The 25,578-nt window shown below is 47.6% G+C and overlaps 1 protein-coding gene across 4 annotated transcripts in view; it reads right to left on the reverse strand.

The window, feature by feature from the left end:
• CDK12 (cyclin-dependent kinase 12) overlaps positions 1-25,578 on the reverse strand; it is a 45,095-nt gene that overhangs the window by 3,018 nt on the left and 16,499 nt on the right. For 2 of the 4 annotated variants that reach the window (XM_015413883.1, XM_015413882.1), the window contains exons 4-13: positions 23,183-23,322; positions 18,929-19,099; positions 17,799-17,988; positions 15,103-15,159; positions 14,017-14,118; positions 13,239-13,316; positions 11,688-11,804; positions 8,735-8,866; positions 6,993-7,207; positions 3,726-4,181 (exon numbers count right to left, since the gene is read on the reverse strand). In XM_015413883.1, the coding sequence (XP_015269369.1) occupies positions 3,726-4,181; positions 6,993-7,207; positions 8,735-8,866; positions 11,688-11,804; positions 13,239-13,316; positions 14,017-14,118; positions 15,103-15,159; positions 17,799-17,988; positions 18,929-19,099; positions 23,183-23,322 (1,658 nt within the window). Of the gene's footprint in view, positions 1-3,725; positions 4,182-6,956; positions 7,208-8,734; positions 8,867-11,687; positions 11,805-13,238; positions 13,317-14,016; positions 14,119-15,102; positions 15,160-17,798; positions 17,989-18,928; positions 19,100-23,182; positions 23,323-25,578 lie in introns of all 4 variants that reach the window. The other 2 variants (XM_015413881.1, XM_015413880.1) reach the window with 1 other exon arrangement.

A 25,578-nucleotide genomic window follows, 5' to 3' on the forward strand; every position in this document is an offset into this window, starting at 1 on the left:
ACTTCAGCAGGTACCACCCACCTGCTCCAAAGTCTATCATTGCCAACAGCAGGGCTGAAAGCTTACTTAAGAAAAAGAAAAAGTCACACAATCAAAACAAAAAGATCCTCACAGCTCACTCCTGCACGGTCGAGAATTCCACCCAGATGACCCAGAAACCTAATCCTGCCCACAGCCAGATTCTTTACTGAACCGGTACCTCCTAGCTGAACTCTGGGCTGCGCCAGCCAGAGTGATCCAAGCCATCACCCAGCCAGGGAAATGCTAGGAAAAGCTGAAGGCGGCGGGAAGAGAGGAAGACCCAACAGGAGATGGATCGACTCAGTCAAGGGGGGCACAAAGGCCCTCAACTTTGCCGGACCTCAGCAAGGCTGTTTGGGGGGGGCACACTCATTCACAGGGTCGCCCTAAGTTGGAAGGGACCTGATGGCACTTGGCACGCAAGTCTGGGATCCTGGCAACCTCAGACAGTGGCTGCCATTTCGGGTTCCCAGTTGATGAAAAGACACCTGGACACCCAAACGACTGGGAGCAGTGTTCCCTCTAAGCTGAGTTAGCGTGAGCTAGCTCACAGTTTTTACCCTTCAGCTCACATATTTTTGCCTTCGCTCAGGAAGGGATGGCTACAGAGCAAGTTAATTTATCCAGTAGCCAGGTCACTCGCTCACAACTTTGATGCCAGCCACTCACAAAGTAGAATTTTTGCTCACAGGACTCCACAGCTTAGAGGGAACATTGACTGGGAGCGCCTTCAAATTATTCTCGGTACAACTTCCAGTTGGGTGAGGGTTAGACCATTGCAAACCCTGACCTGAGTCATTCAGGAGAGCCCGATCTCATCAGATCTCGGCAGTGAAGTGGGGTTGACCCTGGCTCGTCTTTGGACGGGAGACCTCCAAGGAACACCAGGCAGGCAATGGCCAGCCGTCTCTGAACGCCTCCTGCCTGGAAAACCCGACGGGGTTGCCATAAGTCAGCTGGGGCACTCCCCCCACCACCACCACATTGCAGCAAAAAAAAAAAGAGTCCTGCAGAACTCAAATGCAGCCTGGCCTGTGGCTATTCCCTTCCACAGGAAGGGCGGCCGACAGAACGGGAGGCTCTGGCCGGGCAGAAGAACCTGTGTCCGTAGACAAAGGGGCTGGCCCAGCGGCTCAGCTCATTCCTTCTGAACAGCTCTGTCGCGGGTTCCAGCCACGAAGAAGTTCCCGTCCTGTTCGCTATGTACATTTCACAAAGGTGGCCCTCCCAGCCTTTAATGACTGGTGTTCATGCAACTTTTTTTTTAAAAAAATGCATGGACTGCGGGGAGAAGCAGCAGCAGCATGAGCCAGTCCAAACATTCAGAAGGACTTCATTCAGTCTTGGGAAGGCCGTACAACTGAAGAGTGCGCCTGGGGGTGGGGGTGAGGTCTATCGGTTGGTTAAATACTCCCTTCGCATTCCCTGATGAACACTCCGCTTGCTTGCTTGCTTCATTATTTTTACATATGTGCTGTTTTTAAGGCTGGGATGGCCCAGGCCAGCCCGGTCTTGTCAGATCTCAGAAGCTAAGCAGGGTCAGCCCTGGTTAGTTGCTGGATGGGAGACCACCCAGGAGACCCAGGGAAATACGCAGAGGCAGGCAGTCACAAACCACCCCCTGTTCGTCTCTTGCCTTGCAAACCCTACAGAGTTACTATTAGGTGGGCTGCAACCTGATGACGCTTTCCACCACCCCTGTTTTTAAAAGTTGATTTTTAATGCCTTTTGTTTGCCATGTTCAGGGCCCTAATGGAGCTGGCATGTAAATTTTTACGTAAATAAAAATCAGTAGAAAGTATTAAAAAATCTTCGTATACAGAAAGGCACACAGCGAGGAGACGGGTACTAGCCTATCCTTCTCAGTGCATCGAGAGTTCCCTGTGCACGTGGAAGGTTTGACCTGGGTGAGTTCAAGCAGTGGCTTAATTAGGAAGGTCTGGTACTCTGCTTTTGATAACTGAGCTGAAATGTATGACGGGTAAAAGACTGACTGGTTATTTTATTTTACTAATATGTGTATTAGAACAAAGTTTGGGTCCAGTGGCACCTTTAAGACCAACAAAGTTTAATTCTGGGTATACGCTTTCATGGGCACGCGTACTTCCTCAGAAGGCTTATAGCTACAGTTTCAAAGTCAAATTCAAAACCTTTAATGGCATATAGAGGTAAATTAGAATTAGATACGAACAGGGTCTAAGATGGATAAAATCAGATTAAAAAGTACAATCTAAAAATGATAATTAGATCAATAAGAAAACAATGCCTAAAAACAAAATCAGGCAATTATTCATTGGCTTTACCTAGAAAAGGATAACCCTTGTGCAATAGTATAGCCAAGTACTCAGCCACTAAACACGGGGGTATACCTACCAAGAATTAAAGTTTGTTGGTCTTGAAGGTGTCCCTGGACTCAAGCTTTTTTCTATTGCTTCAGAGCAACATGGCTACCCCACCTGACTCTAATGTGTGGATTGTTGCAAAGATGCCACTGGAGTCAAGATTGGTTCCGTCTCTCAGAAGAAAAGACACGTTGACACTACCTTATGCTGAAACAGACCCTTGGTCCCTCAGAGTTCATGACTATGCCAAATTTTGTCCAGTGGTCTGTATTTCTGTCTTTAATTTAATTGCCAAGAAGGTGATTACAGCTAATAAATTCAATAGAGATCCTTTTTTAAAAAAGAGGAAGCCCCAACCAGCATCCTAAAGTGCTAGCTGCAGCCCTGGAGGACCATGTCACAGCCTTGAGCTGTGCATTGGAATCAGGCCTGGGCAATGGACAGTGCCGCCACCCAATCATTCAGGCAGCAGCAGAAACGTGCTTCTCAGTGGTTCAGCCTGAGAACCACCCATTGGGGTAGACTGTTATTACACCAATATGTTGTTGCGGGCATTCATGGCCGGAGTTCATTAGTTGCTGTAGATTTTCTGGGTTGTGTGGCCGTGGTCTTGGCATCATAGAACCTGACGTTTCGCCAGTAGCTGTGACTGGCATCCTCAGAGGTATAACACTGAAAGATGGAGTACTCTCTGTACCAAGGTGAGAAGAAAAATGGTAGGCAGGTAATTTAGATCTACTCCAGAAGGTGGGGTAGGGCTGAGTCATTATCTTGTAGGAGTTCCTCAGGCTATGAACATGCTAATGGAGGAGCTTTCCTGAGGAGGCTCTTTTGTATATGAATTGTTTTCTGAGGTTTCCTGTTTCCTAAGGAGGTTCTTTTGTATGCGGATTGGCTGTTGAAATTCTAATCTTATCTGTAGTGCTATTGTCAGATGTAGAGCCTTTTGTGTTTTCTCACCTTGGTACAGAGAGTCCTCCATCTTTCTGCGTTATACCTCTGAGGATGCCAGTCACAGCTACTGGCGAAACGTCAGGTCCTACGATGCCAAGACCACGGCCGCACAACCTGGAAAATCTACAGCAACTAATGTTATCATCCTTTTTCTTACAGATTTTTTTTTGGGGGGGGTGTTTGAGGCTGACAGCGCCTGACTCGCTCAAAGCTCGACGAGGAAGATTCCCTTAGGACGTGGCGCTGCAGCCAGGTTCCACACACACTCAGAGACGACTACCAGGCGTGGTTTAAATAATAGTCAAAGTGTTTTTTATTTACTCCTCGGAAAGCTCCCACATCATCGGCCCCCTGAGGTCCCAGGAGCAAGGGTGGTGGTGGTGGCAGCGGGGTATCACGATTGTTTACCTGCGGTTTCCTCCTGAGGCAAAGTGGGGGTTTTCTGCAGCCCCTGGGGCTCGCTGCTCTTTTCGCTGCTGCTCTCCTCTCTGCTGGCTGCAGACTCCTGGTTTTTGATGAACTGGCTCAGCAACACCGCCAGTACGTTCTGCATGTCTCCCTGAGGGGCAGCGGCTTCTGGGGTGGACTGCTCCTCGGGCGGCTGGGGCAGCGCCGGTGGCTCCTCGGCGGTGGCTTCCTCTTCAGCGGCCTTCTGAGAGCCCTGCTGCGTGGTCGTGGTGACTTCGTTCAGGGCGGTGATGGACTGGTTGAGGGCCTCCAGCTGTTGCTGCATCTCCGGGTTCGAGTGGATGTTGAGCAGCTGGGCCATCTGCGGGACGCTGAGGTCGGTCTGGCTTTGCAACAAGTTCAGCAAGACGGCCAGCTCGCTCTGGTTCAGCTGCTGCGTGATGTCGCCAAGTCCGGCTGCAAAAAATGAGAGGCAGCCGCAACGGGAAGAAAAAACAACAACAGATCAAGGTCTGAGGAATGGAAGAGTGAACAATGGAATGCTTGCTTGCAACAGTATCTGGCAACCATCCGTCAGAAGCAGGGGTCATTTAGTAGAAAAAGAGGTGCAGGAGCTCATTAGCATAACTCATTTGCATATGCCACACCCCCTGACATCACCGGAAGTGTGTCAGACGGCAACACCCACTACTCAGGCATCACTGGACTGTTCTGGACTGCTAGCTATTGGGGGGGAGGGAACGTGCAGATCTGTCCTCGCAGAGGAGGGAGAGCTTGTACCTGAATAAAACCTGGTCTTAAAGGTGCCACTGTCTTGGGCCGGGGGGAGCTCTGCAGCTTACCTGGCTGCTTCTTGCTCTGACTGAGGGCTGCTGGGAGCAGGGGGTGGGGCTTATTGCACGTGCCCGCCCCCTGGGCTCTTTACTGCCGGAGCTCTGCTCCTGTGTGCTCCTGCAGGAAATGTCCCCTGCTCAGAAGACAGATTCAGGTGGGTGGCCGTGTCAGCCCGAAGCAACAGCACCAAGTTTGAGTCTGGTGGCACCTTTAAGACCAACAAAGTTTAATTCTGGGTACGAGATTTCGTGTGCACATGAAAGCTTACGCTCAGAATTAAACTTTGTTGGTCTTAAAGGTGCCCCTGGACTCAAACTTGGTTCCATCTCTCAAAAGTGAAGACACATGAATTTGCCTGATGCTGAAACAGAGTCAGGACTGTCTACTCAGACTGGCAGCGGCTCTCCAGGGTCTCAGGCAAAGAGGCCTTTCCCATCACCTCCTGCCAGATCTTTTTTTTTTTACAACTGGTGATACCGGGGATTGAACCTGGGACCTTCTGGATGCCACGTGGATGCTCTACCATTGAGCCACAGCCCACTAAGACATTTGCTTTCCTTCCCAAAGGCTGGGTGGGTGGTTTTTTTGTAGGTTTTTTTTTTTTGGTGATTGCCAAATGCAGGGGCCTAGCTATCCAGGGACACAGCCTGTGGCTGCAAGCACACACTGGGGAATCACCACTGGCCGAGCCAAGTCCAGTCACCCAATAATAGTAAGAAGAAGGAGGTGCTGTCGAGTCACGACCAACACAGGGAGTCGCCCCCTCTGCGGGGCGTGTTCCAGGCAATCGAGTAGAAGGGGCTTCTCATGGTCTTCCCCCGCACACCAAACCTGGGGGCTGATTCTGCTTAGCTTCCAAGTTCTAACGAGCCCTGGCTAAACAGGGTGATTTGGGGTCACTCCAACAAACATACCAAGAAATGTTACCCATCTCCTATGATTCTGTGAGGCTGGGCAAACACTTGTCAGGGATGTTCTAGGTTGATTCTGCACAGAGCAGGGGAGCTGGACTAGATGGCCTCTAGGGTCCCTTCCAACTCTGTGATTCTATGAGGGCCTGAAAGTCCCTGACCTGTCCAGCAAACGTTCATCTACTGGTATGACAAGGTGTAGGGAGTTTAATCTTTTCCCCTCCAGACAAGTGTGCACACTGTCTGACGCTGACTGAGGCTGAGACTGACTGTCTCTGAACGTGGAGGTTCCTTTTAGACACCAGGGCTAGTAGCCACTGACAGATCTCTCCTCCGTGAATCTCTCCAATCCCCCTTTTAAAGCTGTGCATTCCTTTGGCTATCACCACATCCTGTGGCAGCAAATTCCACATTTTAATCACTTCCTGTGGAAAGAAGTATGTTCTTTTGGTCTGCCCTGAACCAACTGCCGTTTAGCTTCGTGGGATGCCCTCAAATTCTAGTATTTTGGGAGAGGGAGGAAAAAGTTCTCTTGGTCCACTCTCTCCACCCCATTCCTAATTTTAGAAACCTCTCTATCATGTCCCCCCTTAAACGTCTCCTTTCTAAACTGAAAAGTCCCAGACTCTTCAGCCTTTCCTCATAAGGAGGGTGCTCCCACCCCCGAATCATCTTGGCTGCCCCTCCTCTGTACTTTTTCCAGCTTTGCTTGTTCACAGCATCCAGGCCACGGCTGCAACAGTTAAAACTCCACGTGCCACAGGATTTGTCCAAAGAGAACTGGCTTTTTCTCCATCACTCTGTGTTATGCCCGGCTTTTTTCTTTTGGAAAAAGAGGTGCCGGAGCTCTCAAGAGGGAAATGAAGTTTTCAATTTTTACACCGAAAACTCATTAACTTTTAAAAGTTTTAAAAAGAATTTTTGTTGAAGAGGTTCCGGAACTCCGTTCCGGCATGCTCCCCCAGAAAAAAAGCTCTGGTGTTATGGAACTTAACCTGGTTGCCTAGAGAGGAACAAGCAGCTGTCATTTGATTGGTCCTAATAAAAAGGTAGGGCTGCGGTGGCTCAACTGGTTAAGACGCTGAACTGCAGACCAGAAGGTCAGTAGTTCAGCAGTTCGAGACCCGAGTTGCTGCATGACAGAGTGAGCTCCCATCTCTAATTCCAGCTCCTGCCAACCTAGCAGTTTGAAAGCAAGAAATTGCAAGTAGATAAATAGGTACCAGTTCAGTGGGAAGGTAACAGCGTTCCATGCGCCTTGGTGTTTAGTCATGCCGGCCACATGACCACGGAAACGTCTTTGGACAGCGCTGGCTCTTCGGCTTGGAAACAGAGATGAGCGCCGCATCCCTAGAGTCGGATTCGACTGGCTTTCGAGCAAGGGAAACCTTTACCTTTACTAACAAAAAGGTATTATGTGGATTGTATTCTGGGATTCCAGCAAAGATGAGCGCGGTGTTAAAACTGCATCAGTACTGTCAACTACCTATAATTTGGTGACTGTCCCAGGCCACACACTGACCGAATGAGTCTCCGGCACTTGGGTGGCTTTTGATCTGGGCAGGCGGTGGTTGTGCCGGACTGCTGTGGTTCTTGATGGCGTCTGTGCTGACTGTGGAGGCTGTCTCCTTCCGGGAAACCTTTGCTAAAGGGGGCTCTTCTACCAGGATCCCGCTTTGCCGTTGCCGTCGACGTTTCTTGCTCCACAGTTCGTGGCAATCTTGCCAGTGAGGGAGGCTGGAAAGACAGGCATGCAGACGTTACTGAGAAGGAAAGAATGAAGGTAAGTGGCTTTGGGGGGGGGGGGGGGGGGCGGCCCGCACGGCTCTTTCCTCCAGTTCACTGGAGGCACTGGCACTTCTCACTCCACGTTTTCCACTAATGGTAGAGAATATGAACACACGAAACTGCCTTATCCTGAATCAGAGCCTTGGTTCATCAAAGTCAGTACTGTCTACTCAGACTGACTCTCCAGGGTCTCAGGCTGAGGTCTTTCCCATCGCCTGCCGCCTGGGTCTTTTTAACTGGAGATGTCGGGGACTGAACCCGCAACTTTCTGCATGCTAAGCAGAGGCTCCACCACTGAGCTACAGTCCCCTCCGGAAACACGGGAAGCAGTGGAATCAGCCACACGCTGCTCTGAACTAGAGAGAAAGGCAGAGGCAAGCAAGACTCAAGTAAACCTTCTGCCTTCTCCACAGCGCAGTGTTAACACACCAGAAGTCTCCTGTGCGTGTCAGCAGGTAGGCAGGGGTAACATGGACCTCCAATAATGGCTGGCTAACAATCGAAGCCAGAATTTGTGGATTCATGCAGCAAGACACAAATGAACCTTGGAACTTGCCACAGAACAAAGTTTTGGGCAGATCAGAACCGGCAATCTACTGCGCTGTCGAAGGCTTTCAATCACGGCCGGAGTTCCGGGCTGTACGGCCGTGGTCTTGGCATTGTGGTACCTGACATTTCGCCAGGAGCTGTGACTGGCATCCTCAGAGGTGTAACACAGAAAGATGGAGTACTGACTGGAACTCCAGAGGTTTCATATTCCATGAGGCCAGGGCTATAGCCAGGATTTTTGACTTTGGGGGGGCACTTAAATAAGTTGGGGGGCACTGTGTCACGAGCGATGAGAGAGTAAAAGTTTTAAAAAGTGATGGGGGGGGGGGCCGGGAATAGGGATCAGCAGATGTGCCCTGTGGTGTGCCTCGCCCGCAGCCAGCCAGAGGTACACTGCTGGCAAGCAGGGCAGGGTGACGGCTCAACTTGGCGTGGCCGTGGTGCACACAGAAAATAAAATAAACCAGCTAGATGGGAAGCTGGGAGGCCAGGCTGGTAAGTCGGGGGGCCTGGCCGCAAGATGCCCCATTGTAGCTACGAGCCTGCCTCATTTTCTAAAGGAAGCTGTGGGAGCCAGGACTTTGAAGGAAAGCCACAGGACACGCAGATGGCTAGACAGTCCCCATTCTTTCAGATGAATCAGGACACAGTACCTGGATGGGTTAAAAAAAAAACCCCTCATTCCCACCCCCCCATGAGCATAATGCAAATGTTCAAAACATGACCAAAAAGATGACATCAAATAACCACAGAAATCTTCCAGTTAACAAGCTCACAACTCGACCACCTCATGCGCATGAAGAACAGAAAGCTCCCTGCGGTACATGTAGGGCTTAGACCAGGCCTAAGAGACTAGGCCCTGTTTGACACACCAACGCTCTCTGGCCAGGGGAACCGGGGGGCTGGGGGGGGGGAGAAGCCACTTACTCCGGAGGATCCATCTTGCTGACATCGACTTCTTTCAGGAAGTCACTCTGCAAGGCCTGCTCTGCTGTGCATCGTTTATTGGGGTCCAGAGTCAGCATATGGTCCAGCAGGTCGAGAGCAGCGGAAGGGATGCTGAGCAAAGCACAGGGAGAAAAATCAGGACGAACGGGCCCGCTGGTGGCGGCAACAACGGACGTTATTCTTCCTACCAGCAAACTTTCTCAGTGAACTTTTTGAATTCCTCTCACGGTGTCATGTCAGATAAGACTCTACTATTAGAACATAAGAGATGCCAAATGTTGGATCAGGCCAGTGGCCCATCCAGTCCAACACTCTGTGTCACACAGTGGCCCAAACCCAGGGGCCATCAGGAGATCCACCAGCGGGGCTGGAACTCCAGAAGCCCCCCACACACACTGTTGCCCCCCAAGCACCAAGAATGCAGAGCATCACTGCCCCAGACAGAGTGTTCCATTTGTACCTGGTGGCGAATAGCCACTGATGGACCTCTGCTCCGTATGTTTATTACTCCTGCATTACCTATGGGGCAAGAGGGTGGGGCTTGCCTAAGAACACACAGTGTCTACTTACAGCCAGCGAGGCCTTTTTGGACTAAGGGTCTAAAATGGCAACCCCTCACATACCCTTCCGTGAACATAAGCCCGCTGGACGTTAGCTCCGTGCCAGCATGCACAGCACTGAGCTGTTCCGGGATCTCATTATATTTGCATCACACCCTTCCTCTTCCCAAGGAGCCGAGAACAGCACTGTGGCTTCACAACCACCCTAGGAGGTTGGTTCTGCTGAGAAGCCATACCTCGATCCTGAGCCGTATTTACATAGACGCAGCTCACCTCCAGGCAACCCAGGGAAGGTCCTTATGCTGTGGGGGAGGCAGCTACTGCTGCTGACGCCACTTTTCAAGAACCTGCCCAGCCAATCAGGCCTGCTGCGGCCAAACAGAAGCCCTGCTGGGGAGCCTCTCTGGAACTTTCCAGCAAAGGAGGGGGGGCGCGCTTCCCTGGTCCCACCAACTTCCCAAGACACTTGGCAGGTGCCAGGAAAGGTGCCCGTGGATGCCACGGTGCCCAGAGGCACCTCTGGTCCCCCCAACATGCCCAGAAAGTGCATTCTCTTTCAGGGCCTGTCAGAAGTACACTTGTCCCACTTTGAGATCTCTCCACTGGCTGCCTGTTTTTAGGCAAAAACCGAGAGAGAGGGGGGAAAGGGAGGGGGGAGGAAACTCAACCCAAAACGTAGCTGTAATCTAAGAGGATCAAGCTAACAAATACAAAAATTTATGATGGTGTACACATAAATAAAACAGGGGGTAAAGGGAAAGGTTTCCCTTGTTCGAAAGCAAGTTGAATCCGACTCTAGGGTTGCAGTGCTCATCTCCGTTTCCAAGCCGAAAAGCCAGCGCTGTCCGAAGGCATTTCCGTGGCCATGTGGCCGGCATGAAAAGATGCCGAAGCGCACGGAACGCTGTTACCTTCCTGCCAAAGTGGTACCTATTTATCTACTTGCAATTTCTTGCTTTCGAACTGTTAGGTTGGCAGGAGCTGGGACCAGAGATGGGAGCTCACTCCGTCACACAACACTCGGGTCTTGAACTGCTGAACTACCCGACCTTCCGGTTTGCAGTTCAGCATCTTAACCACTACATAAGGTTAAAAGAAATATTCCAAATATCCAACTCTTAAAGCTTAGTACATTCAGAACTGATAGTTATACATGTACAATTGATGGGTAAAACATTCGATCAATAGACCACACGCGTTTCGGCCCCTTTGGGTCTTCCTCAGTGGTCAATATTTCTATAGAACAGTAACACACATCCTGAAATGAATATATGAAGAATTTTTCTACAGAGCCAGGTGTCGCTTTCTCATATGCTTCGCAGTTGCTAAAAGTTTGTATGATGGGCCATGGATAGTAACTGCACAAATTCTCCGAATTATCCTGGTAACAAATATCCAGTGTGTCAGCATTTGTGTCACTTCCATCAAAGGTAGTAGTCTAACGCGTATGGTCTATTGGTCAAAAGTTTTACCCATCAATTGTACATGTATAACTATCAGCTCTGAATGTACTAAGCTTTAAGAGTTGGATATTTGGAATATTTCTTTTAACCTTATGTATGTTTTATTTATGTGTAAAGGTAAAGGTTTCCCCTTGCTCGAAAGCCAGTCGAATCAGACTCTAGGGTTGCGGTGCTCGCCTCCGTTTCCAAGCCGAAGAGCCAGCGCTAAACGCTGAGGCGCACGGAACGCGGTTACCTTCCCACCGAAGCGGTACCTATTTATCTACTTGCAATTTCTTGCTTTTGAACTGCCAGCGCTGTCCGAAGACATTTCCGTGGCCATGTGGCCGGCATGAAAAGATGCCGAAGCGCACGGAACGCTGTTACCTTCCTGCCAAAGTGGTACCTATTTATCTACTTGCAATTTCTTGCTTTCGAACTGCTAGGTTGGCAGGAGCTGGAACCAGAGACTGGAGCTCACTCCATCATGCGGCACTCGAGTCTCGAACTGCTGAACTACCGACCTTCCAGCCTGAAGTTCAGCATCTTAACCACTTGAGCCACAGCAGCTCCATATTTATGTGTACACCATAATAAATATTTGCCTGTTTTTAGGTTCAGTTCACAGAGCTGGTGCTTACTTGTTAAATCCCTTCACATCCGGAGTCCAATGTTCTGGAAGGATCACCTCTCTTTCTGGGCCTGTCAGGAATGGGCTTGTCCCATTCTGAGATCTCTCTGTGGTTTGCAAGTCATCTTTAAGGGCAGCCCCACCTGGCATCCAGAATCTGGATGCCGCCAACGAAAAACCACATCCCTCCAGCCACTCACCAAACCTCGGGCAAATGTACGTCCTACGCTTTCACGGCCTTATCAGGGCCATAAGAATTTACAGAGACACCCCCACACCCCCCAGGTTTTAAAACTCACAAGGAAAACTCTTCCCGCAGGCGCCTTCGGTATTGCTTCTTCGGTTTCATGGTGTTGAAGTAGGGTAATTTGATGACATCTGGCCACACGGCTGGGCAGGGACTCCCGCAGAGTCGGCTGCAAGACAGTTGGAAGGGGAAATAGTTGGGAGAGACTTGCACTGGAAATGACTACTCTCAACTAGTCACACCAAATGGTACGTTGGCCCTTTGGGTTTTGCACCCAGACATTTCCTGAAATCCTACTACATAGTTAGATGAAGCAGAGTTCCCTGTTAAGAGCAGACCGGCCTATGGATACTCAGGACGTGAAGTACAGGGGAAGTGGCTCTTTTCCACCTAACCTGGTGCCAGCTATGTGAGCATTCAAATGAAATCCACAAGAAAGGAAAATGCCCTCCCAAGAGGCTTTGAGAGAGTCACGTCTCTTTGTGTTGGAGTGGCACCGAATTCTTACATCAAGTAGCTCCTTTCTAATCACACAGCGATCGTGGTTTGCTCGCCCAGAGCCACTAGCTACCCTTACAACATTACTATTGGATCCAGACGGCATAAAAAAGGTTTTTTTGACCTGGAGACAAAGGTACACAATTGAATCATTACTCAAGGGAAGTGTACCTAGCAGGAAGTTATCTAGAATGAGGCCTCTGATTTATATCTCTGCCTTAGGTCACAGATAATGATTATAAAGCAATCTCGAGGAGGAGGAGGAGGAGGAGGAGGAGGAGAAGAGACTGGATTTATACCCTGTCCTTCACTACCCAAGGGAGTCTCAGAGCGGCTTACAATCTCCGTTCCCTTCCCCTCCCCACAACAGACACCCTGTGAGAGAGGTCTGACAGAAACTGCTCTTTTTTCAAGGACAGCTACGGCTTGCCCAAGGTCATCCAGCCAGGTGCAAGTGGAGGAGTGGGGAATCAAACCCGGTTCCCCCAGATTAGAGTCTGCGCACTTAAACACTACACCATATTAAGAAATGACTGTATTATTGTAATGTCTGGAGCCACTCGGTAACAATATTGTGTGACCAGTGAGGAAGGCCAAGTGGGTCACTTTGAGAGTAATGTGTAATTTTATTCTGAATTGAGGCTGAACCATCCTGCTTGGCGCAGAGCATGGAGCAGGAGAGGAGATGCCCAGACCTGAAGCTGGGGCAACAGCGGGGGACCAAGGTTTCTGGTGGTGTTGCTACACCAGACAGCAAAGGCCTATTTTTAATTGAATTTGCAATAAATACATGTTTTTTTTTGTATATTTGGTAATATTTATGCTTCAAGTTTATACACAGAATTATTGGGCCCTTATATTCTGATTTCCTTAACCTTTTCATTCTTAATTAAATTCTTTTTTGGGTTAAGTCCCACCGCTTCCTCTGTCTCTTCCAGAGCGACTAGATGACCAGGCCTCCCAACCAACCTGCAACAAAGGTAAGCCTTTGGTAGCCCTGGAAAAAGCTGGCTGCCTGTTAAGACCAGCCAGCGTCACCAAGGCTGAAGATACAAAGGGCTCTCTTCGGAAGGTTTTCCCCCCATGGGCACAAACAATGCGTTACCTGATCAATTCAAGCTGGGACAACTCAAGATTGGCTTGAAAGATGGGCTTCTTTGTGAACAGTTCTCCAAGGATGCAGCTGGGAAAGAAAAAAGGGGGGAAACGTGTTGAAATAAGCAGCAAAAATACTGCGGTGAGTATCTGAACAGGGGATGAGCAACTCCGCTTAGGAGGACTTTTTAAAATCAAAGATCAGTAGCCAGGCAACCTGCCTGTAGGTCCACCCACCTCTAGGAAGACACAAACATCTTAAAGTTGCCTTGCGGAAAAGCCATCCCTGGGGTCTATGTGCCATTCCCATAGGTGGCTGCAAAGCAAGGCCAGAAAGTCCGACTGGATTCCATTAAGAAAGGTAGCCTCAAAGAGAGGGAGACAGGAAGCGACTGTCGCGATTAGGATGGGCTGGGCTGCTTTGAATCTTTTCCTTCGAACCAGGAAAAAACAGAGCAGCATTCTGTATTCCTCACTGCCTCACGGAGAAATCTTCTTGCAACCAAGAATGCCATGTTGCTGCTGCTAAGTTTTAAGGGGAGCGATGAGCTGTATGGAAAAGCCCAGACTTCTTGGGCACCTTGACACAAACAGCCCCTTCTCGTCCACGCTAAATTTAAGTGCCTTTTCAGCTTTCGTACCACAGCTACTTTTTAATAAAAAATAACTCTTACGGTGTGTGTTTTAGCGAGTCGTCACATACAGATAAAAGCTGCTGTTCACACAGAAGATTCTTAATCAGGGTATCGGTATCAGAAGGCAGAAAGAGTTAAAAGTTACTGGCTCACCCACAACTCCAGACGTCGATGGCTGGTGTGTAGCGTTCTTCCCCTAGCAGCAACTCAGGCGGTCGATACCATAACGTAATAACTTTATTGGTGTATGGACGGCTTAAAGAGAAAGAAAGAAGATAAATAATACCCTTACGTTCTAATGGAGAAACATTTGGAGCAGAGGTCCACAGTGGCTATTAGCCACAAGGTACAGATGGAACACTATGTCTGGGGCAGTGATGCTCTGTATTCTCAGGTGCTTGGGGGGCCACAGTGGGAGGGTTTCTGGAGTTCTGGCCTCACTGGGGGACCTCCTGATGACAACTGAGTTTTGGCCACTGTCTGACACAGAGTGTTAGACTATATGGGCCATTGGCGTGATCCAGCAAGGCTTCTCTTACGTTCTTACCCTGGGGGTTTGGAGAATTACATAAGGAATCAGAGCACACACAGCAGAGCTGGAATTGTGTAGCAATCTAAAGTTTATTTATTTATTTGGGGTTGACAATGAGGGTTTTTTTAAAAATCAGTCTCTTGGCCCTGCCTGACCCTCTTCACTCACACAGTGACTTGCATAGAAGCCCGTGGACTGGACAATTATGAAATGTGTACATTAAGTGCCTACGCAGCAGCCATGAAGGAAAGGACAATCACATGGGTCTTCTACATCCAATCAGCACTCAACCAAGAGATAGCCAATCAGGTGGGATAATGTTTTATCCAAGTCACATGTCAGGTGCTTTCATAGGTGATGCTGACGGGCTTAGAAAGGTGTAACTCTGCTTAGCGTGGTAGTCTTCATGAGTAAAAGCTATACAGCTATACTGGCCAATGCAACATCCAACAACAACAACAAATTGGGTGCTAATGAGGCCAAGGTCACAATGGGATTCGAACCCAGGTCCACAAGCTCAACGGAGCAACAGCGAAGCACCAGTACCACATACTGGGCAACCCCCCTTGAGACAAATGGGAAATATGCCAGACAGCTCTTGTGCCCTTTCACAAGCAACAGGATTCATGCAGCTGGAGACAGCCCTGGCAGACAGCAACTCAATCCATGACCTGCCCCCCCCACACACACACCCCCAAACCTCTCACCTTTCTTCTGAACTGTAGAGTCGGGCAAGTCCAAAGTCAGCTAGTTTGATCTGCCCGCTGACAAAAAAGAAGATAACAGTGGACAATTACTAACAAGGACTCATACAAACACACAAATAGGCCACCGGGAATCAGTAGCACTGACCAGAAGGAGCATAATTGCGGGCACCCCAGACAAATCTTGCCACCCAAGCGCTCCTGGGCGGGAACGGTCTCACCCACACGGGAGAATGGCGAGTGTGTTTCTAAGAACTTTATGTCAACATCCATGTGTTCTATAAGTCTGGCTGTAGATCATATCAATCTGTTTGACAGGAGCTGACAGCTCAGGGTGTCAGTAGCGCTGGCTCCAACAGGTTCTGTCTAGTTGATAGCAGAGCTAATTAACAGTGACTCAGCATTGGGTCCTGATTGGACAATGCTAGTATAAATGTGGTGCTGTACAATGTACTACCCTTCCTGATGCAAACCTGGTGTCTGCGTGAGCATTTTGTCGTTCTGTGCAATATATTGGTGGAGGCTCGTGTAAATGAAGTGTATATAGTTTTACACCAAGCCTATAAGACTTACGTCTTCTTTGATACTCTCACACCACTCGCAACCTGCAGTGGGCTAGCACCGCGCAAACCTCGATACTTTAAAAGAGAACAAGTGGATCGGCATAGTGTGCATCTCCAGAAGGTCCTCAGAGAGAAACCTGATGGACAGACAGGTAGAGCCATCTGCCCTTGTTTGAAAATGGGAGGCTCTAGGTTAGACCCAGACTGAAATCTCTGCTTACAGAATATCTCCCACAGTTCCCCTTTCCAGCTCCAGATCTCTGGCACTTCTCACACTGTTCCTGATGGTTCCCCCTGACCCTCAGGAGCAGCATTGGGGATGGGGGGACATTCTGCCCCACGGGCAGAAGCACGCTTGTGAGTAGAAATTTTACTGTGGATCCAGCCCTCTGTATCTTTTATAAGTTACAACACAACTGAAGTTGGTATTTGAACTGATGGAACTGCCCTGTATTGAAATGGCACACTGGTTCATCTTCATTATCGGAGAATCTGAAAAGCCATTGCCGGTCACGGGAAGATCATTCCCAGCACTTTTCAGTGGGATGCCAGGGTCTGGATTTGGCACCTTCTGCAAGCACAGCAGATGCTCTACCTTTGAGCCACAGTCCCTCCCCCAGGGACAAAGCTCCCGCACATCCTGCCTTGGCCTGTTCCTCTCTTGCTGCTGCTGCTGTGGGGAAAAAAATGCTGCAACGGTAGGACTGGTGAAAGAACCTGGGGAGGAACGGGCTGCATGCATTCCAATGGCTTTGTGATTTTTCTGCTGCTGTGGGAAAAACATGCTGCAACAGTAGGACTGGAGAAAGAACCTGGGGAGGAACGGGCTGCAGGAAGAGTTGTTGCATGCATTCCAATGGCTTTGTGATTTTTAAAACCTACAGGGAAGATTGTCTGGAGAGCAGCGATTCAATTTTTAATTGAAAACGGACTGATGTCTAAATGGAAACGCCCTCCACTGAAAACAGACTTTTCAGGAGAGATGACAGTCCCATCACAAACACGTAACCTGAAACCGTTATTTCACAAATGCTAGCCAACACTGCATCAAAAGAAGAAACTGCACATATTATTTCTGCCAAAGCACTGGAACTGCTGTTCCACCGAGGGTTCAAAACAGAAAAATGGTGCACCTTCCCCCTCTCTTCTCAAACTTGCCAGCCACTTCCCATTCACCCCAACCAGCTCTGTGTGATTTACAAGGTCCGGTGTGATGTCTATGCCAGAGGGTAGGGTTATATATGCATTCAGCTTGAAACTGGATGTCTGGTTCCAAATCAGCAGTGCAAAAATCCCAGCTTTTGTTGAAATGGAAAAAACGACCAGATTCTAGTCCTTAAGTCTGCACAGAGAAGCTTGAAGTTACAAAGATGGAGCCCGATAAAGCCACAGGTTAGCCTGGGGACTTACGGTTTGCCAAACAACACTGTGACGGATCTCAGCTTAACCTCCCACAGGTTTTGAAGGAGTACGGGCAGATACATAAAATGCAGCACAGTTTCTCACTTGAAAACAGAGCTCTTTGACTGAAAGTTGTGCCAGAGGCTATTATACAAAGTCACATTCAAACAGAAACCTGGACCAATTTTCAGGAGGGTTAGGAGCAACTGTGACCCTCTTGAAAATTTACGCTTCACCAATTTATAAACTGCCCTCTCTGCCTGAAGGCATCCAAGATGACATACGAGTTTTAAAGACGTGAATCCAACAATCCACAGTAAAATGTTAATAAGAACAGCAGCGGCAACTGTAAACATGTAAAGCAACCTGAACAGCCAACCGTATAAAAGAACTTGTATTCATCAGTGCACAGAAGGTGTTCAGCAAAAGACCATTTTTACTTACTGGTGGAATTATAGGAAGGAAACAACCAAGATGATATCCTGTGGCAGGGTATTTCACAGGGCAAATACAGCCATGGGAAAAGCTCCATTCTGAGGTCCCACCATTTTTGCTTGGTAAATGGCAGAATACAGAACAAGGTCTTCCCACAATAAATCATGGAACGGGGACGGGCAAGGGAAGGACATACAGGAGAAGGACTTCCCTACCATAATGGATCTGGACGGACAGAAACCCATCTCCCATGTAATATCCAAACCGGTCCAGCATAAGGGGAAAACTCAAGCCGCTTGCCTGTTGTTTAACAAGATGTTGGAGCACTTGATGTCTCGGTGCAGGAAGTTCTTTTTGTGACAGTAGTCCAGCCCCTCCATCAACTGCTTCATGAAAGACTTGATGTGGTCCTCAGAGAAATGCACTAATCCAGATTCTAGCAATCCCATGAGGTCGTGGTCCATATATTCAAACACAAGGTAAAAGGCACCTGGCAGGAATGGAAGAGGAGGGAAAACACAGTGCTTTTAAAGACTGAGGGCCTGTCTAAGATTTGACTAGAGTTCAGAAGCAGAGGGAGGAAAGGCTTCCATGTCAGCGCTCCTTCATTTAAGCATGGATCAAAACACTTGACACTGTTCCAAGTGCACAAATGGGAAAATCCAGAAACCTCTCCACTTTTACTCCAAGAGCAGTGCTCGCTGTCTGACTTCCCTTCCGCCCCTCCTCTTAGCCTTCATCATCAGACGCTGTGAACTTTAAAAGCTCCAGCTCATCACTTGCCTCAAAATCATGCTAACAGGCTTGACCAAATCAGCGAAATCCCCCCAACATCCCCACTCCAACTGATAAGAGCTGCTTATGCCAGGAACCTTACCCTCTAGGGAAGCAATGCTTTCCGCTTACTGTGTTGGTATGGTTCACTGGCAAGCAATGGACTGGAACACCAAAAAAAAAAAAATCATTCTCGAAATCTAAAGATCTTCAAGATATAGAGGATATTTCAAGGCAGTTGGCAGTTGTGTTACGGAAAGTCACTCCCATTTTGGCATCCTTGGGAAATAGTCATATATGACCACCAGTGTTCCCTCTAAGCTGAGTCAGTGTGAGCTAGCTCACAGTCTTTTAGCCTCCGGCGCACACATTTTTGTCTTAGCTCAGGAAGGATGGCTCCAGAGCAAACTAATTTATGCAGTAACCAAATCGCTCGCTCACAACTTGAATGCCAGTAGCTCACAAAGTAGATTTTTTGCTCACAAGACTCCAGAGCTTAGAGGAAGCACTGATGACCACCCAAGTTGCTTTAGTTGGATCCTTCCACACAAAGACTGTTCACTGCTAATGAGGTATACTCCGACCCAACTCACAGGCAGCCTGCCCTGGACCCCTGTGCAGTGCTGCTGAGCAATATTTCCTACCCCAGCAGATACCTTTGTCCTTCTTGAAATCCAGTGCATCTTGTTTATCCGTGACTATTTCCTTCATGTTGACAACGCTACGGTGGATCAGCTGTCGGAGGATCTTGATTTCGCGAATCGCTGTGATGGGGAAGCCCTCCTTCTCATTGTCTAGCCGCACTTTCTTCAAGGCCACCAACTCACCTGCCAAATACAAACTGCATCTGGTGAGAAGACAGAACATTGTGCCCAAGAAGAGAACTGCCCTGTTAACACTGCCACTCCCAGTGAATTGGGCAAAGGCCATTAACAAGGTACATGTCTGGGGACAAAAATGAATCACCAGAGATAAACGAAGGGAAAATTCCCCACCTCCTACAATGCAAACCCCCAAGTGCTGGACAGGTGTCTTCCTCGGTGGAGGGGGGGAGGGCGGTTAATTTGAACTGGAGAAAGGATTTTTCCTGAAGACCTAATAAGCATCAGCTCCCCTCCCCAACTCTTAGTTTTAAAGGGATCAGAGTCCTTAAAAGCATCCTGGACTTGGGAATAATTAGGGTCTGAGAATGCACGGTATGTCCCTAATTGTTCCTTTCCAGGAACCCACAATCTGTTAAAGAGTTCAGAGATGGTACCCTGCCTCTCCCTCACCAGCTCCCCACCACAAAGGGTGCTCGACTGCCCTTTGTATTCCATGCATCCTAGAGAGCCACGAGTATACTCATTCCTCGCCAAGCCATCCTGGGATTTCTCCCTCTCACCCCAACGCCCCTAACACAAAGTAATATTTTCCGCATATTTGGAAAGTTCCCTTGTGTATGAAGAAACGATGACTGAGGGGTGACATGTCAGAGGTTTACTAAATTATGCATGGGATAGAGAAGGCAGAGAAAGAAGTACTTTTCTCCCTTTCTTACAATAAAAGAATTAATGCGCACTTATGAGCACTAGGCTTAGACCAGATAAAAGGAAGTACTTCTCCCCAAAAGTAATTAACATATGGAATTCACTGCCGCAGAAAGTGGCGGCTGCTACAAGCGCAGACAGCAAAAGAGGACTGGATCAACATATGGAGCAGAGGTCCATCAGTGGCTATTAGCCATAAGGTATAGATAGGAACTCTCAGTCTGGGGCAAGTGATGCTCTGTCTTCTTGGTGCCTGGGGGGGCAACAGTGGGAGGACTTCTGGAGTTCTGGCCCCGCTGGTGGACCTCCTGATGGCTCCTGGGTTTTGGCCACTGTGTGACACAGAGTGTTGAACTGGATGGGCCATTAGCCTGATCCAACATGGCTTCTTTTATGTTCTTATCTACCTTTTCAACTTCCCAAACGACAGGTAAAGGACTGCCAAATCTGCTATTCCTGTATACAAATGGGCAGGAAGAAGGTAATAAATTATTAGGATATCCCCACCCACTGAACACCAAACCGTAGTGCAATACTGTTGGATCTGGGGCTAGACCTGCAGCTTCCAGCTCATCTAGCTCTGGATTTCAGACATCTACCCCTATAGCACAATTGGCCTGACAGTGGCCATAAGCCTGAACCATACAACACAAGAACCAGGTATTTTTACCCTTCGCAGCTATTCTGTATGGGAGAATCTCATAGGGGAGGGAACTGGGGCGGAGGAGAGCACATCTCACAGTATTCATCGTACACCTCTAGTTTCAGTCCTCATTCCAAAACGTGAAAACTTGATCGGGGCTTTGCTCTTTTCACAGTTTAAAGAATCCATGGAGCAGGGGTGCAACTGATGGGGAAAGTTCTTTTCCTTGGTCTCAGTTCCCACCCCCCCCATTTCAGACCAATTACAGCTCTTAAAAATATCGTGGCATCCTGGTATGGCCGGGGAAGGGAAAACTAGGGTTGGGGAATGCACACTTTGCAGCACACAACACCTGGACACAATAAGGTCCCAAAGAAGGCCAATGCCCCATCATTTCCACTGAACTGTTTTCACACACATACACATACACACCCCCACGCACTCAACTGCTCCCCTCCCAGTGCTCTTTGGGCCATTTGAAAGGGTTTTTTGTTGTGGTTCTTTTTTTCTAATGTGCAAACTATATTTTTTTTTGACAGCTGAGGAGTTCCCCAAGAATACAGAAAACTCTTACCCTTGTCTGAGCCTGGCACAATATCACTATCCTAATGAATTTTTTTAAAAATTTACCCTGAACTTTTATACCATATATGCTACTCAGCAGTTAACATAACACCGCAAAAAATATACAACAAATCAGCACCACGTATGCACACACAGCTGACAGACAGATGTCCCAGTGTCCTCTCTGATTCTCAAGGGCTTCCTGCTAATGCAGCTCTGGCTGTTGCTCCCCCAGGTACAAACACACCCCACCAGAAATAGGTTCCCAAGCTAAAATTCTGCAACTGGTCCCTAACAGCCTCTGTGGGGGAGTGGGGATGTCTTTCCCTGCACCTCTCCCTCTGTGCAGCTGGACGCTGGAGGGAGGTGGCCTTGAACTCCAAGCAGGGCTCCAGCCGGTCACCCTTCTCTCCCTCTGATGGGCTCAGCAAGTAGGCTCAAGCATAGCCCTATCCAGTTTGCTATTACAAGGAGTGATGGCAGCTCTTATGCGACCAACGCAAGATGATCTAAGTTGGAAACCCCTGGCTAGGGGTGTGCAATTGTTTTTTTACAGTTCAGGTCTACCGGACCCCCCAAAATTTTGGGATTCCTGAAAAATCCCAGATCCCAATCAATGCTCCCTCTAAGCTATGGAGTCCTGTGAGCAAAAATTCTACTTTGTGAATTAATATCTATTCTATATAACCTACTAAGTGAGAAAATTTGGAATCAGCCTTCTAAGATACAGAAAAAGTGGGAGAAAGAATGCTTGAGTATTACAGATGATAGACACTGGGAAAAAATATGGAATTCATTCTCATTTAAAACCAATAATATGGTGGTAAGACTACAACATTTCAAACTGTACACCAGATGGTACTTAACACCTGACAGACTATTTCATTGTAAATTTAAAGCAAATCCTTACTGCTGGAAAGGATGTGAAACTAAGGGAACATTCAGCCATTGCTGGTGGTCCTGTAGGAAAATATCTAAATTCTGGAACAAAATAATATTTGAAATCTTTAAGATTACAAATATAAAACTACCACACACAATGGAATCTTTAATTCTAAATTACTGGACCAATCTAACATTATCCTCGCAACAAATTGAGATGTTGGTTCTAATGCTTTGTGCAGCAAAAACTTTAATTGCACAGAGTTGGAATAGAAGAAAAGTTCCCAGTATCTACCAGTGGTATGTTAAATTATGGGATATTATTATAGCAGATAAAATTGCGACACAACTGAAAGTGTCTTATGGGATGATACAGGATAACAACTTTGTTGAAAAATGGTTTAAATTCTTTGACTATGTTGTAACAAATAAAAACAGACATTGTATATTACCAGAAAAATATGAACAAATAATGCTATATTAAATGTACTTAACTACTTGGATGTATATTTGGGTTTGTACAGAGCTTAGAAGTTTGGATAACAATGGTTAATTGGTAGGCTAAAGTTTGTAAGTGTTGTTGTATACGAATTATGTTAAAATATTGTTGAATTTTTGATAACTGTTGTATTTGAAAACCAATAAAAATTGTTATAAAAAAAAAAGATATGTGAAGGACAGGTCTAACAGCAGCTACCAGCTGTGACAGCTCAGTGGAACTTCCATGTTCATTGACAATTTACCTCTGAATATCAGACACTAGGGACAAATGACAGAGGACTGTGGCTTTCAAGCCCTGCAGTCAGCTTCACGGACACATCCTGCTGGCCACATCAAAAGCCAACAGGGCTTTTATATTCTTACAGTATCACCAGCACCCTTCCTTACACAAATTTGGTGTGACCTAATTTCCTTGTTTCATTTATACCCCACCTTCCTCCCCAAGGGGGACCCGAAGTGTCCTACGTCATTCTCTTCTCCTCCACTTTATCCTCACGACAAAATTGTGAAATAGGTCAAGGCGAGTGCATGTGACTGGGCCGAGATCAACCAGTGAGCTTCCACAGCAGGAGCTGCAGGATGTTAATACTGTACAGCACTCTGAATATTGTATACTATAGAAATTATTAATAATAAACCTCTTACTGCAACTGCTTCCACTTAACCATCTCCTAGTTTCACATGTGTGAAAGTTCTGTTAGCCAATATACTACACTTGACAAAGTAGCTATTTAAGACTCAAAGCAATATGGGGGGAAATGGAGCAAGGGTAACACATGACAAATACCCACCTGTGTCCTTGTCCTTGGCTTTGTACACTTGACCGTATGTCCCCTCGCCAATAATACCAATGATATCAAATTTGTCTACACAACGCTTTCCCCAGTCACTTTCTGTCTGCCTCCTTTCACCGTAACGAGGACAACAGATTCTGGAAGAGGGGCAAAGGAGACAGCTGTCAAAATCACAAGCGTTGACCTGGACAAAACTTGGCTGAACTGGAAGGATCATCCTCTCCAATTTCGGAGGAACTGTGGCTCAGTGGCAGAGCATCTGCATGGTATGCAGAAGGTCCCAGGTTCAATCCCTGGTATCTCCAGTTAAAAGATCTGGCAGTAGGTGATGTGAAAGACCTCTGCCTGAGACCCTGCAAAGTCGCTACCAGTCTGAGTAGACGATGGACCAAGGGTCTGATTCAGTATCAGGCAGTTTCATGTGTTCCTATGCTGTTGCCAAGACAATATCTCAGTGCATGAAGTCCTATTGTTGCAAATAATCCAAGGACATGCAGTGTGCAAAAAGACTTTAAAACACCACCAATTGTTATATAAAACTGTATTATGTGTATATCCTGCTCCTCCTTCGGAGGACTTCAGAGCTATTTATGCATGGCTTCCAGTCAATCTTCCACTTACATAGTTCGCACACCTGATTAGCGTACATGTAGCTACCTCAGAGTAAATTTGCTCAGTGTCCAAAACTGTCCTGACTAGAACACCTCTCCAGGGTATCAGACAGAGGTCTTTCCCACCCCTGCTACTAAATATTCTTTAATTGGAAATGTGGGGAATTGAACCTGAGAAACAAGCACTCTGCCAATACCCAGAGGACAAGCCTACCTGAAGCAATACAGCTGTATCATTCTTTCAGACATAATAAATTAAGAGTGTTTCATATGGCCTTCAGCAAAAAAATATGACTTCAGTCTGTACACAGGGGCGGATTAACCATTAAGCAGACTAAGCACGTGCTTAGGGCACCAGGGCCAAAGGGGGCACCACAAAGTTGGGAAAAGGATGAAAAGAAAAGAAAAGAGAATGAAGATTTGTAAAAAAAAATTGATAATTTGTGAAATATTAAAATAGATGTTGTATTGTTTTTTCGTAGAACTTTATGTAGCCCAAGCTTGGCTTAGTTTGTACAGTATATTGTGCTATCATAGGAATAAAAATTTTATTGCTGCAACCTGCATTGTATATCTGGTCAGACAGGTCAACCACTAAAATGGACGGAGTCAGTGTGGGAAGGAGGGGGGCACCAAGATTGGCCAGCGCTTAGGGCACCGGTGAGCCTTAATACGCCCCTGTCTGTGCAGCACGAAACAAGACTCAAAGCTACTTAACTAACTTCATCCCCTGCTCTCAGAGGGAACGTAATTGTGAGAAGCTCAATAGATGGCACTTCCTGGGTCACTTCCCTTTGGAGGACAGGAAGTGGGAGTCTAGTGGCGTTCCTGTAATATTTGCTTCATTTACAAACAGACAAGCAGAACACCGGTGGGGGCAAAGAAGCGCTCCTAGAGGATAGCAAATCCACTACTCCACATCTGATCTCCTGAAAGTCCTCCACCCAAGATACTTCGGCCAACTTACAGCAGCGTTGGTCTACTTCTGTCTCTCGGCCTCACTCAGAATAAATGACTGTTGAAAACACACATCTGTACCCTTCCCTCAGCTGGGCGGGCTTAGCTTCCCAGGCTCTAATGGGCAGTTAGGAGAAGCCATTGGGGAACTGTTCCATAACAATTATCCCCCATTGAGGAAACAGCCGCAGTAATTAAGGGACATTAACGCTCTTTTGTCATTGGCCTTGGGCTGGCTGTGGTCCCTTTAGGCCAAGCCCAGGCAAACTGACTAGACACTAGAATCACAGCCCCACAGACTGCGGCTTAGTTTTTCAAGTGGCCTGCTTTTACACTGTTTTGTTCCTTGCTCTGGGCATTCTGACAACAGAAAAGCAACTTATAATGGCTCCGGTCAGCCGTGGCTCGAACAGCATGCCTCACTTCTAGAGTTGTCAGCTACCTCTTCACCTGTTTTGAAAAGAAGAAGCCTGAAAACCTATTTTCTACAGGGGAACTACTCTGACCTCCCCTCAACATACCCCCCCTTTCAACAGTTTTTATATGGCTTCACAACCTGACCCACTCTGATAATTAATGATGCGCCAGAGCCCAAGTAAAACCTGTGTTAAGAAATCTTAAGTGACCACCAATTTCTACTGGGATTAAATTTACAGGTGTGGGTAACTTTTCAAGTCTTATACAAGCTTTAAAAAAAATGTGGCCTTCTAGAAGATTTCCCACGTCCACAAGGCTAGTTGGCTCCTTCTTGGCCTGGCTTCAGTTTCCTAGGAATTTTTAATTCTTCCAGGCCCCGCACAGTATTATTGTAAGTGACTGAACCTG

This window comes from Gekko japonicus, unplaced genomic scaffold (genome assembly GCF_001447785.1).
Source record: "Gekko japonicus isolate JY-2015 unplaced genomic scaffold, Gekko_japonicus_V1.1 scaffold1407, whole genome shotgun sequence".
Taxonomy (NCBI): Eukaryota; Metazoa; Chordata; class Lepidosauria; order Squamata; family Gekkonidae; genus Gekko; species Gekko japonicus.